This window comes from Mus caroli, chromosome 3 (genome assembly GCF_900094665.2).
Source record: "Mus caroli chromosome 3, CAROLI_EIJ_v1.1, whole genome shotgun sequence".
Classification (NCBI taxonomy): Eukaryota; Metazoa; Chordata; class Mammalia; order Rodentia; family Muridae; genus Mus; species Mus caroli.
The window spans coordinates 97,008,608-97,023,129 of record NC_034572.1 but is presented as its reverse complement, the minus strand read 5'-3'; the positions used below and the strand labels follow the sequence as shown (position 1 = coordinate 97,023,129).

General features: G+C 40.3%; 1 protein-coding gene and 1 pseudogene across 2 annotated transcripts in view; both read left to right on the top strand.

Annotated features, from left to right (window-relative positions):
* The window catches only part of LOC110291376 (bile acid receptor-like), a 25,633-nt gene extending 11,780 nt beyond the window's left edge, over window positions 1-13,853 (top strand). The window contains exons 4-11 of one of the 2 annotated variants that reach the window (XM_021158497.1): window positions 1,576-1,716; window positions 4,236-4,378; window positions 4,468-4,572; window positions 4,713-4,812; window positions 5,952-6,065; window positions 7,318-7,440; window positions 8,108-8,221; window positions 12,432-13,853. In XM_021158497.1, the coding sequence (XP_021014156.1) occupies window positions 1,576-1,716; window positions 4,236-4,378; window positions 4,468-4,572; window positions 4,713-4,812; window positions 5,952-6,065; window positions 7,318-7,440; window positions 8,108-8,221; window positions 12,432-12,679 (1,088 nt within the window). In that variant the 3' untranslated portion in view covers window positions 12,680-13,853. The remainder of the gene's footprint in view (window positions 1-1,575; window positions 1,717-4,235; window positions 4,379-4,467; window positions 4,573-4,712; window positions 4,813-5,951; window positions 6,066-7,317; window positions 7,441-8,107; window positions 8,222-12,431) is intronic. The other variant, XM_029474890.1, reaches the window with a different exon arrangement.
* Window positions 1,774-1,923, top strand: LOC115030810 (annotated as a pseudogene).
* Window positions 13,854-14,522: the final 669 nt, after the last annotated feature.

Here is a 14,522-nt window from a genome sequence, read left to right as displayed (position 1 = left end):
CTTTCTTTCTTTCTTTCTTTCTTTCTTTCTTTCTTTCTTTCTTTCTTTCTTTCTTTCTTTCTTTCTTTCTTTCTTTCTTTCTTTCTTTCTTTCTCGCATCCCTGGCTGTCCTGGAACTCACTGTATAGACCAGGCTGTCCTTGAACTCTCAGAGATCCACCTGCCTTTGTATCCTTACTGCTCTTACTGCTGACATTAAGAGCATTCACTACCAGGTCTTTCTCTTCATTTTTGATGAAGACGTTCACACTTTACTTTAAACTCCATACATATGAGCAAACGTTTTCCCTATTTCTAGAAGAATTTGATGCTGGAACAAAACATGACAATGTAAAGATCTGTAAACCATGACACCTTTTTATGTGGTTGATAAAATTTCTACACTTGGAGAAAATTTGAGATAAATGACTTCTATGATTCTAAGCCAATAGATTTTTAAAAAGTGTTTCGTATAGAAAGAGAACAAGCTGAAAGTCGGGAAGTGAGGGCCAGTGTTTGCAATGATATTTGTAAAGAGTGGAAGCCTCTCTGATAATAACAGTTCTGAAACAGTCTAGCACTCCAGAAGTGGATAAGCATCGGAATGGGAATGCAGGCCAGTGGTAGAGCACTTAGCACCTACTTTTGGATTTGATCCTAGCACCCTCTGAAACAAAACAAAACAACCCAAACAACAGAAAACAGTTTCGTCAGTGTAACACAAATGAACGTGCTTGTTTGGGTAAAATTTTACCTGTAAATCTTACATCTCAACACTGGCAAAGAATAGCCAAAGGATATGAGGTAACACAGTCCTGAGGAGAGTGGTTAGGTGGGGATGGCCTGCTCTTGACGGTGACAGGTTACTGTTAAAACTGAACTGAAGAACCCGGCACAGTTTTGAAAACCTGAGCTGACTTTTTCTTCCTTCATTGAATTGAAATGGCGAAACTCCATCTCTCAAGTGTCCCCTGGAAGAGAGTAAGTGGTAGGGCTTTGGGACAACTCATAGGAGGAGGGAGAGCAGGAAATGGCAGGGATTACTGTGTAATAAGGTTTGAAGGAGGAAAAGGGATGGGAAGCTGGCAAGTGCTCAGAAAGGGAGAGGGATCATCTGCTGGGGGAGGGAGGGACCACCTTGGTGAGCTGCAACTCAGACTGTGAGGGTTTAGAAAAGAGAGGCTTTTCTGAGATTTTTCTTTATTTTAGGTGACCATGTATTCTCTCAAAAGAAACTTGAGGAACACATTGTGGGATCTTGGTATTTTGTATAATGCAGTTAAAAAAAATTCTTATAGGTAATTTACCTATAGTAGGGTAGAAAGTTGTCTTAATGTGATAAAGATACTCCGTTCAATCTCCAGACATTATAAAGAAAGACCCAGGTTCAGGATGCCAACTGGATTATACCAACTGGAAAGAATTCGCTAACTTTCCAGATAAATGTATATTTAAAAAAATGTCGGGAAGAAAAAATAACCTATTTAATTGAAATACTCTAGTTAGCTTGATTACTTTCTATAAAGGTAAAATGTTAATAAAAATGAGAAGTAACTAAACATATCCATGTTAAACTTTGACGATCTTTGTTGTTAGGCTTTTTCCGGCGTAGCATTACCAAGAATGCAGTGTATTCTTGCAAGAATGGTGGTCACTGTGAAATGGACATGTACATGCGCAGAAAATGCCAAGAGTGCAGACTGAAGAAGTGTAAGGCGGTGGGGATGTTGGCAGAATGTAAGTGCCAGTGTGTTCATGGCTTGCTTTTCTGAGGGGATTTAACTTTTCCCAGCCTTACCTTCCTGACAGGGAGGACATGATAGTGGTGGTGGTTTTTCCCAGGGCGAGGATCGCTCATTGCACTAGGGATGTGATTTCCACAAATGTGGGAAACTCAGGTGCGTAACTTGTGTTAGTGAAGGACTGTATTCACACTCCCCTCTATATAATAAAAATAAATTTAAAAATAATAAAAAATAAAAATTTTTCCAACCTTCTTGAGAACATAAAGCATTCTTCAAGAGTTATTTTGAACATGGCTGTATTCCCGTGAATATGCACACCACACACATAGGTACAGTAATTGCTCCACGTGGATAGCCCATTATCAATTTAAGTAGTGATTCCCATAAATGTTGCCCTGTCCTCTCTTGCTCTAATTTTGAAATCAGTCATAGTTTCATCTTTAATCAGATGTTCTCTGAGAACTGGAGAGTTCAGCACATTAGGAGAGGGAGGACACAATCATTTCAACTCAGTTCCCGAGCCTCCCAGGCCCTCTTCTGACCTCTGCAGGCACGAATGCTGTGTGCATACACACATGCAAGCAAAACACTTACACACATAAAATAAAAATCTCCATAGTGATTTTAAAAAGGTATTGTATGTTTCTGTTAACTTAACCTAAAAGTAGATACTGCCTTGAAAAGTGCAAAGTCAAAGTTAGTAGTTCCCAAAAAGAAAGAAAGGGGAGGAGAAAGAAGAGAAAAGGAGGTCTTCCCTTTCTGAGAAGGGGCTCTCAGAGTCCTAACACACTACAGTCTTAGGACAATTGACGGGTAAATGGATCTCTGGACCCCTGACATCCTCATATGTAAAGCCCACTAATAGTCTCATGAGTGTCAGGACTCATCTCTGAATTTCAACACATTAGCATATGAGCAGTGGGAGATACAACTCAGTCCAAAGAAACTTTTGAAAGAGTTGTCTTTTATTTTCTTCATTAATTTAATTTGTATTCAGGATCTCACTATGTAGCTGACCTGGAACTTGCTATGTACGCCAGGCTGGCATCAAACTCAGAGATCCCCCTGCCTCTGCCCTCCAATTTCTGGCTCAAAAGTTGTCTTTTAACCTGTGGCAGGCAATGTATGTGAAAGGGAAGTTGGAGTCCTCTGAGGGACTCTATGCATAAAATGAGTCATCCTACACTTTAACTTAAAGAAATTCTGGCAAGGTGAAGCTCGGGAGAATTGGCGAGCACAGTCACGGTGACTGGAGAGCATAAGCTGGTCCACACCCTGCCACCTTTGCTTGGATCTGCACACTACATTCACCTTTCAGTTGTCCTAATACTGCCATGTGTTAGTGCTCTGACGGCTCCTCCTTCTCTTCCTTCCCTCTTTCTCCTCTCCCTTTCCTCCTTTCTTTTCCTCTTCCTCCTCTTCTTCCTCCTTTTCCTCTTCTTTCTCCTCTTGTGGTTTTCCTTCTTGTGGTCCTGGGGGTTGAGTTCAGGTTTCTCACATCCTAGGCAATCTACCACTAAGCTACACCCATAGACTCCTTTCCTACTAAAAAACACTGAAGACGGGGTTTATCTGAGTTACCATGGCTGGTATTCAACGTGAGATCATCTTGTAACAGTGTCTTAAGTAGCTGGGGTTACAGGTGTTTACTACCATGTTCAATACTCAATATGCTTAAAATGGCTTTATTTTTCTGTGTATTCTGTTCTCTGACAAATAATAAAATAATATAGAGGGGTTTTAAGGTTTTTGTTTATACTTCAGCTCCTCATTAGTTTTTTATTTTATAGGTGTGTGTTTTAAAATACTTATGAAAATGACAGGTATATTAATACTCGGGTACTTTTAGTAGCTGCTAAAAGTACTTAGAGTTGTCCAGTCCAGTCCAGTCCAGTCCAGTCCAGTCCAGTCCAGTCCAGTCCATACACTACGGCTCACAACCAGCTATAGTCCCACTTCAAGGGGCTATGACCCCTCCGGGCTCTGTGGGCACCTGCACTCACCTGTGCATTCCCCCATACAGATTCATGCAAGTAATTATAAAATATTTAGAAACAAACAAAAACAACCCTCAAATAAATATTATTTGCCCTTGAAAAAGAATTAAATGCTTTGTCTGACATAGGAAAAATTGACTTAGCTTGTTTTTAAAAATCCTAAGATAGCCTTTTTTAACTTTATTAATAAAACCAGTGATAAGTCATAGATAATGTAATTCTACTGTTCTAGCAAATGACTCTTTCACTTCCAAGATGCAACTAATGTGTACATTTCTTATGTAAAAATCTAAACATAATTTGGAAATGAAAAATTAATTCTTAATCTTTGTTATAACTATTTTTAAGCAGACAAGGTGTCTATGAAGGGAAAAGCAGTCTAGGAAATTTAATAGATGCAGACATGCACAAGAGATGTCTACGACTATTTACTCACTGAAGACCATTTTAATCAAACCCTACAGCGTTGTTTTCCGAGCCAAAAGTGCTTAGTGTGAATTCTGTAATGTTGCAGGTTTGCTCACAGAGATCCAGTGTAAGTCAAAGAGACTTCGCAAGAACTTCAAGCACGGGCCTGCCCTGTACCCGGCCATTCAAGTGGAAGATGAAGGAGCAGACACCAAACACGTGTCATCCACCACCAGATCTGGGAAAGGGGCAAGACGTTTACTCCATATAGTCTCTTGTTTCTTTATGAACAGTGTGTAACAAGCACACATTACAGGTGCCCCTCTATTTCCTTATAGGTTCAGGACAACATGACTCTAACTCAAGAGGAACATCGGCTTCTGAATACCATAGTGACTGCTCACCAAAAATCCATGATTCCCTTGGGAGAAACAAGCACACTTGTATGTATCCATTGCTGGCAAGAAATAACTTGTAATGAATGTTATTAGGAAATGATAGCAAGAACAGTAAAAAAGAAACACCTTAGTAATTATCAGAAAGGCATACTATGGATCATTTATATATTTTGTTTATGGACCAGCTGCAGGAGGGTTCCAACCCTGAACTAAGTTTTCTGAGACTCTCAGAGGTATCAGTCCTGCACATACAAGGGCTAATGAAGTTTACCAAGGGACTCCCAGGTAAAATTCTGTTTCATTATTTTTTTAGGATTTATTTATTTTTATGTTTATGTGTTATGCATGTTTTGATTGCAATTATATATTCATATCATGTACACAACATATTGTGGAGGCCAGAAGAGAGTGTTTGGTCCCCTAGAAATGGAGTTTCCTACCGATGGCTGTGAATTACCATGTGGGCGCTGGAGCCAGAGTCTCTGCCAGAGCAAGAAATGCTCTTAACTGCTGACCTGTCTTTCTAGCCCCCAATTTTTTTTAAAGATTATTTATTTATTTTATGTATCTGAGTACACTGTAGCTGTACAGATGGTTGTGAGCCTTCATGTGGTTGTTGAGAATTGAATTTTTAGGACCTCTGCTCACTCTGGTAGGCCCCGCTCTTTCTGGCCTAAAGATTTTATAAGTACACTGTAGCTGTCTTCAGGTGCACCAGAAGAGGGCGTTAGATCTCGTTACGGATGGTTGTGAGCCACCATGTGGTTGCTGGGATTTGAACTCAGGACTTTTTAGGAAGAGTAGTCAGTGCTTTTACCCGCTGAGCCATCTCGCCAGCCCCAAATTTTCTTTTTTAAAGGGATAGTATATCAAACAGAAATTTCTAGTTGTGGTACTAGATCAGAGGCAGAGCACCTGTCTAATGTGTGTGAAGCCCTGGGTTTTCTAGTAATGTTGCTTCTAACTAAAAAAAAAAAAAAAAAAAAAAATGTTTACTTATCTTTGTCAATTAATCAGATGAGTGACAATCTAAATATTTACAAAAATTATTATAATGATGTGGGCTTTCTTAGATGAAACAAGAAACAAAGAAGGTTTCCTCTATATACTAAACAAGTTACAGTTTGACCAAAACTTATATATAACTCAGCTTTATTATATGTTTAAAGGTACAGAAACTTTATAAAATTACATTCTTCAAGGCTAATGCAGCTATGTTGATTTGTCTTTGCTGTAAGAAGGTGTAACCTAGTTCTGATAAAAGTGCCCCAAAATAGAAAAAAAAATTTTATTCAGATTTGAATTTATATACTATTGTTATTCCCCAGAAGCACTTAGGGTTAATAAGTAAATATTTTTAAACATTTAATTTATGAACATTCTGTTTTGATTATCTGTTTCTTTATGCTTTATTTTTTTTAAAGGATTTGAAAATTTAACCACTGAGGATCAGGCTGCATTACAGAAGGAGTCAAAAACTGAAGTGATGTTCCTTCATGTAGCCCAGCTTTATGGTGGGAAAGACTCAACCTCTGGAAGTAAAAAGAAAAACAGAATTTTATTCAACTTCAAGTTCACACAGACAGACAGACAGACAGACAGACACACACACACACACACACACACACGCACACACTTTTAAACACTGTTTTTTGGAAATAGACTCTCATGTAACCCAGGCTATGTAGAACTCAGTATGTAGCTAAGGAGGATCTTAAACCCCTGCTGTGTCTGTTCTCACCTGCCAACCATCAGCCTAGAGCCTCTATGCCTGGCTTCTGTGGTGCTGGGGACAGGAGCCAGGGTCTGTGCTTAGTAAGCCAGAACTCCACTGAAACATGGCCAACTTAGAGGGCTCAGTTCCCTAAAGAGACTGGACTGTCCTTCCCCTAGCAGCTGCCAACAGCTTCTCAGCTGTGGGTGGGGCTTCTGTGGGTGGGGCTTCTGTGCTCCTTAGACAGGCTCTTCCAATGAGGAGGACTTTTATGGGTGATCAAACATAAAGGCGCTGGTGATTCTAAGATACAAAGGAGCTCTGGGGAGGGCCGCATGCTTGCTTTGAAACTCATAACCACGCGCTACTGTTTGTGGAACATCTCTTTACTGGGGTGAAACCCTATTAGGTTAGTGTTGAACCAAGTATGCAGGACCTCACTTCAATAAAAAAAAAAAAAGCAAGTATTTTTAAAAAAATCAATAAACCATTTGAATAGAGCAGGAAAGCCATCATTGTTTAGTGTGTGAATGCAAGAGTCCAATCTGTAAAGTTGTTGGTTGAGAACATGGGAAGAGGCAATAGGACAAAATCAAAACCAAAAGCCAACAATGCTAGCTGCCTTCACTAGCTGTACTCGTCACAGTGCATAGCCTTTTAAGATATCCTTATTTATTGGTTGTTCTCTTCATACACTAGACCAGAAGGCTCTAAAGGGAGGCCCTTGATGACCTGGTCCATGATTGCTTGAGTAGTGTTTGCTTACAAGTCTCCACAGCCTCTGGTGCACTGAGTGGTTCGTGGAGGGTGTGTGTGTTTAAGAAAGCCATTCTTAGTTTCTATTTCATTATAGTACCATGCAAAACTCATTTTGGAGGGTCTTCTGTATAATCTTTTTTACAAAATATGAACTAATATCTGCTTTGTGTTCCAGTAACAAAAATGAGAATGATATCATTTTAGGAGATTTTTCCCCCCACGTAATAGTTATGCTGGATGCTGAAAAGATCCTGAATTTACTATTTATATAATGATTAAGAAAGACTATCAACATTTGTGTTTTTCTCTTTTGCTAGGTACTATGAGACCAGCAATGCCCTCGGCTGGGACACTAGAGGTGCATAATCCTAGCGGTGATGAAAGTGTTCATTCTCCAGAAAACCTTCTCAAGGAAGGCTACCCTTCTGCTCCTCTAACTGGTAACACTGTGCAGTAGGAAGCATCACCTTGGGTGGACGGGCTTCCTTTTCTCCCCTTTTCATTGCACTACAAAGAGAAGGCCATGGGCTTTCTCACAGCTCACAGGCGTCTCTGTGGTGGTGAAAGCATTTATAGACACAGCCAATACAGTTGTTAGTGTTGGCAGGTCATCAGTGAGAATTCTATTTGTAACCGTTTTCTTACTTTGGCTTCATCGTGGCAATTCTTTCCCTATTTAACTGCGAAGCCATTTGAGGCCTCTGAATTATTCTTAGGATGATGATGTAATATACAGCCAACATCCCAGTATCAACCACTTTTATGGGTAGAAGGGTAAGCCTTACTGTAGATAATAGAGATACATGGAAAGTGGCTTTTGCAGGCTAAAGGCTTTCAGTCCCACAGACCCCTCCTTGGTGGTGACAACCTCTCTTTGTTCTGGTCCTTTTCAGTAGCACACCTAATGTACCCACTCTTGAGGTTCAGGCCTGGGCTTCAAGGGCACAACAAAGGGGATTGTCTGTGGCAGTCATCACATCGGTAGCCATCTTGAGCCCCACTCTCTTTTCAATTTTCTTACACCGTTTGAGAGAAGAAAAGACAATCACAATGTGTTTGCGTCTGTGCTCCATTCTGATGAAAATTCACTTATATTAATCTTTTCAGATATTACTAAAGAATTTATTGCCTCACTGTCTTACTTCTACAGAAGAATGAGTGAACTTCACGTAACGGATACTGAATATGCTCTGCTTACGGCAACAACAGTGCTTTTCTCAGGTACAGACTGAGAAGTTAAGGCTCAGAGTGACCTCTGGATAGGGAATCACTAAGTTCTTTTTATCGAACTATGAACTGAAGTGGAATGTACTGATCTCATCCCATCATGCTTTGCTCTCTATGTGCATTCCTTTAAGCTCACCACTGGGTTACATCTTTCTTGCATCTTAAAGAAATGCTTTCTTGCCCTCATAGCCCCTCAGATATACGCTCCCAGTCCCTGATAGAGAGAGGGTCTCAGGGAGTTAGCTATATTCTAGTTTCCACCTTACTCCTGCTCACTCCTGAGTCCACCACAGTCACATTTCACTCCACCCTTTCCAGTCCACTACAACCTGTCAGGATCTTCAGGACATGGTATCACTGACTCAACTGGTCAATGCTCTGTCTTCGTCTTACTTGTCCCACTGGTGTATTTTGTAAAGAGTATCATAAGCATCTGAAAGAAAATAAGGGGACATGTTGTTTCCTGTGAGCCCTTCCGTGGAATTTTGAAGCACGGTGAAGATGTCTGGTGTGTTAGGAGAATTTCTCATGCTTTTTTATGTCAGTTCATAGTCTTCTTAACCTGCGTTACAAACCGGACCCAGGTTGAAGTGAGCCACTTAGCATGGGTAACCCATTGCTCAAGCCAGCGACGTCTTCCTAGGGGACCACTGTCCTGTGTCCTTCACTGATTCGGCCGTGTTTGTGTTCTTTTATATTCTAACTTGCTGTGATATCAGGGTTTGTGAATGTTCACTAGGTATGTGCATCTGAAGTTGAATCACATAGGCTCCAGAGCAGCTCCATTATATTGTCCACTTTTATTATGCTTTATTCCAAGAAGTTTTGGAACCAACTGTGTGTGACAAACAGGATAAAGGATGTAGAAGGCTGGAGGGACAGCAGTGTTGGCTGTCATCTGAATCTGAATATTTGGAAAATCAGCTCAGACTATTACCTAGGGACAGTTCACTCTGGTTGGACCATAAAAGTCTTCTTTCTTTCAGTTCAGTGTAGGGAATTAAGCTACAGATTCTGGATGGTGCAGTACCTTAGAGCCCTGGTGTGCTGGCTGTGTGAGGCTTTCCCCATCTCTCAGGAGTGGGACTGATAACGCCTGTGGCCATCATCCTTTATCCTTCTTGGTGGGTTTTTTAAAACAAGGACTGCGTCATGCTCTCTACATTTAAGAATTTCAATGGGGCCATGGGCTCCCCTAGATTATAAAGTTCTCACGAAGATATGTTCATCACATCCCTTCAGCTGATCTTTGGTTTTGCAGGGCTAATATTTGATTCCTAACAACTTACCTTTTCATAATCTTGGCATTTCTACTTACTGTTTAGGTGGAAAGGAGTAAGTTCTCCTTGTAGACTGCAGTCCACCTAACAACTTGCCTCCAGCCTTGTTAACAGTACCACAAGCAGAGCTAAAATCATGCAAAGAATTGCAGAAGCATGGCAGTCTCAGGAAGTTTCCACTCCAAAAAGAAAAACCCCACCCACTCACTAACTCACATAGGTGATTTGTTTCCTTTTGTTGGACATTTACAATTCTATCTATTTATCAATCTATCTATCTATCTATCTATCTATCTATCTATCTATCTATCTATCTATCTATCCATCCATCCATCCATCTATCCATCCATCCACTGTGTGTGTACATGTCATGCTTGTGGAGGTCAGAGGACAACCTATGGGAGTTGTTTCTCTCTTTTCACCATGTGTGTTCTGGGGTTCAGGTAGCCAGCCTGGGTGATAGCATCTTTCCTGCTGGGCTGTCCCACTAGCGGCTTTGTTGTTTCACTGCATCTCTGGAACATCACCCTCTGAATTTCTCTGTTCATTGGCTATTCTTTCTGTGTCTTCTTTTTTTTTTTTTTTTTTTTTTTTTTTTTGGGTTTCTCTGTATAGCTCTGGCTGGCCTAGAACTCAGAAATCCGCCTGCCTCTGCCTCCCGAGTGCTGGGATTAAAGGCGTGCACCACCACGCCCGGCTTTTCTGTGCCTTCTTTATTCTGTCATCTCCGTCTCTCACAATGACAAATATTTAAGTTGTCCTAAGACCCAGTTTTCTTTTAAATTATTTCATGATTTTATGCACACGTTTCGCCTGCATCTATGCACCATGGTGTGCCTCACACTGCTGAGTTCAGAAGATATCAGGTCCCTTGGGACTTGGCTTACGGAGGTTGTGACAAGGCCCAGTTTTCCTTCCTGTTTCCATCCTAACTCTTGGCATTAAAGGCCTGTGTGGATTTGATACTCCCAGACGTATCTGTGTGTGTGTGTTCCCCCAGAATGTATTAAATAGCCTCCTCAAGATTTCCATGTAACCATCAAGCAGGTATATCAAATTTAAAATGCCCAAAGCTGGACTCTTGATACCTTTATACCTTAGCTTTTGGTATTCCTTCCCCATCTGGACCAAACCATAGATTCGTCTTCCAAATTGCATGTGCAACTGTTTTTAAATCCTTAGTTTCTTTTCTTTCTTTTATATTCATATCACAAATGCACCAATTCTGTTGATTGAACCCTAAGATATACCCAGCACTTAACCACTTCCTACCGTGTATAACTTGGGCAGCGTAGTTAAATCCACTTTTCTAACTGGATTTTCTGACTCTATGCTTTATAGACTCTCTTTGTATTAGTACACAGAGGGGTTCCCTGGAAATATAAGTCAGATGATGATATTCCTCTGGAACTGTAGATGGCTTCTGTCTTAGTCAGGGTTTCTATTCCTGCACAAACATCATGACCAAGAAGCAAGTTGGGGAGGAAAGGGTTTATTCAGCTTACAATTCCATACTGCTGTTTATCACCAAGGAAATCAGGACTGGAACTCAAACAGGTCAGGAAGCAGGAGCTGATGCAGAAGCCATGGAGGGATGTNCTCTTATAGAACCAAGATTACCAGCCCAGAGATGGCCCCATTCACAAGGGGCCTTTCCCCCTTGATCACTAATTGAGAAAATGCCTTACAGTTGTATCTCATGGAGGCATTTCCTCAACTGAAGCTCCTTTCTCTGTGACAACTCCAGCTGTGTCAAGTTGACACAAAAGTAGCCTGTACAGCTTCCTAGTTTGCATAGAGTAAAACCAAATGTCCTTCTATTGGTCTAGTCTGTCTTGCTCCTTTTTCATCTTCGCCCATCCACATTGCTTTGACACAGATGTCCCTTGAGATCACAGGCTCCTGCTACAGGCTCTACCATTTTTGATGCATCTTTCCTTGGACGCCCACATGATGCCATCTTACACTGTTTTGCCATTTTATCTATTTGTTTTTTTCTTTTACCTTTTTGGGTTTGGGTTAAATGTTGTTGTATCCCTGATTAATCTTTGCAAATAGCTACCATCCCTCCACCCAAGAGTCTTATTTATTTCCCTGTTTACTTTTCTTTATGGCATATCATTATTTTGTTTTTGCTTCTTTAAAAAAACCTTTTTCATTCATTGATAAAAACATTTACTTTCAATGATGTGTATGTCTCCTTTGTCTATATGTGTACCCCTTGTGTGCAGTGAGTCCACAAGAAGGTGTCATATCCCCTGGAACTGGAGTTACAGATGGCTGTGAGCCACCATGTGGGTGTGGAAATCAAACCCCAGTACTTGGGAAGAGCAGCCAGTGCTCTTAACTGTTGATAGGTCTTTCCAGACTGTTTTTACTCTTGAAGATGTGTGTGAGTCTCTCCCTCTCCACTTCTTCCATATTAAGAATATAAGAACAATAAAGGGACACAATTTTGCCTGTGAGTTTCATTGTGATATAGCAAAATGACTGGATGAATGAAGGCTGTCTAAGCCTTCAGAACTTCCTGGTTAGCTCATCTCTTACGTAGGAACCCAAGAAGTCTCACGCTTTACCTCTGTTGACTGTAGAGAGGTTACTTACTACTATTTTAAAGTTTCAGGCAAGCCTTCATGGCTGTTATATCCCCAACCTTACTCATCGATCCCTTTCTTCCCATGTAACTCCCTACATTTCAGGGAGCTAATCTGAAAAATGTGATAAAAATAGAATGTAGCTCAATAGAATATAGTGAAGATTAAGTAAAGTCATGAACAAAGAGAATTTAGTTAGAAAACCTAATGTGTATTAGGGTTCTTCAAGTACTTATGATTTTATAACTCTATTAATAACTCATTGTTTTAAGTGCATTCATTATTTCCACCACTTTGAATCATTATTAAGATAAATATGATGTTTTTCAGATCGTCCATGCCTTAAAAATAAGCAGCATATAGAAAACCTACAAGAACCAGTCCTGCAACTTTTGTTTAAGTTTTCAAAAATGTACCATCCAGAAGACCCACAGCATTTCGCCCACCTCATAGGGAGGCTTACTGAACTGAGAACTCTGAGTCACAGCCACTCCGAAATCCTTCGCATGTGGAAAACAAAGGACCCCAGGTTGGTGATGTTATTCTCTGAGAAATGGGATCTGCACTCATTTTCCTGAAAATTTACAGTGGTGAGGCTTGCCTTAAAATTTCAAAATCAAAATTGGATGAATGATTTGAAAAAATGTGAACAAAATCATTGAGTTATCACACATCACCTTAAAATGGAGATCCAAAAGGCTCATCAGGGTTTGTGGAAATTTCAACTCTTAGAAGATGAACACTCCAGGATTCATCTCAAGATTGGATGCAAAGAAAAAAAAAATGGAGCCATGTGGTGGCATAGGCTCTGTACTTGAGAGACAGAGACAAGAGGACCCCATGTTTAAGGCAGTTCTGGGCTATGTAGCGAGACCTCATCTCAGAAGAAAAAAGAGAAGAACTAATGGCCATCGTTTTGTCTCCAATCCTCACCTAAAGAAACTATTTTTTGTTTGTTTGTTTAGCTGAAACACATAATGTATAAATGTGAACACGGGTAGGTTATGGTTAGGATAAGGCAGTTTGTATGCCTCACTGACTAAGGACACATGAATAGTGTAGCAGCTAATGCTTAGAACTGCTTCTTCATGAAAGAGGAACAAGCCTTTTCAAATTGTATCTGCTTTATATTTTAAATAAGGATGTGCTAATTGTACAGAATGGTAGTTTCATTATGGGAATTTCATATGTATATATTAGATATTTCTGGCATATTTGCCACCCACCCTGTGATGCCCACACTGCCGATGCCCTTCTCATCCCCCTAACATTTCCCTTCCTCTGCCGTGCCCTAAAACACCAGATTCACACGCGCAAGAAAACAGTTTTTTAAACAATTTTTTATTAGATATTTTCTTCATTTACAATTCAAATGCTATCCCAAAAGTCCCTTATACCCTCCCCTCACCCTGCTCTCCAACCCACCCACTTCTGCTTCCTGGCCCTGGTATTCCCCTGTTTGGGGGTATATAATCTTTGCAAGACCAAGGGCCTCTCCTCCATTAGGCCATCTGCAAGAAAACATTCGATTCCAGTCTGAGTCTGTTTTATTTCCTTTGACATGACTATCTCATCAATATCTGCAAATGACATAACTTCATTCCTCTTAAGGATGGAAAGGACTGGATTGTGTATGTATATCTGTATATATTACATTTTATTTATCCATCTGCTGATGACACCTAATTTGATTCTGTATCTTGGCCACTGTGAATCGTGCTATAATAAACCTATGTAGGTTTTTAGATTTTATGTGGCTCTTGATTCCTTCAGGTGTACTCCCAGAAGTGGTATGGATTATATGGTAGCTCTATTTTTAGATTTGAAGGGAACTATGTAGTGATTTTCACAGTGACTACCTTCTTCTCAATAGTGTATAAAGATTCATTTCCCTTCAAAATTCTTGCCAATTTTTGTTTTTCCCTTTCCTTTTCTTTTTAATTAAAAAAGTGTGTGTGTGTGTGTGTGTGTGTGTGTGTGTGTGTGCATGCCAAAGAACATTGTGGACATCGGAGGACAGCTCTGTGGAATACATTCTCTCTTTCCACCTTTATTGGTGGTCTCCTCTGACCCCCCTGCCATGGCCTGCATGGCTTGGTTCTGGAAGCCTGATTGGGGTGATGAGTGAAAGAAGAAATGACAGACATGAAGACACAAGTACAGAAAAGCTATGATTGGGTGGTGTCTAAGTTTCTTTTTTATTGCTATAAAGAGACACCAGGACCTTATGAGAGAAAGCATTAAATTGGGGGCTTGTTTACAGTCTTTTTTTAAATTTTTAATATTTTTTATTACATATTTTCCTCAATTACATTTCCAATGCTATCCCAAAAGTCCCCCATAGTGCCCCCCACTTCCCTACCCACCCATTCCCATTCTTTTGGCCCTGGCATTCCCTTATATTGGGGCATATAAAGTTTG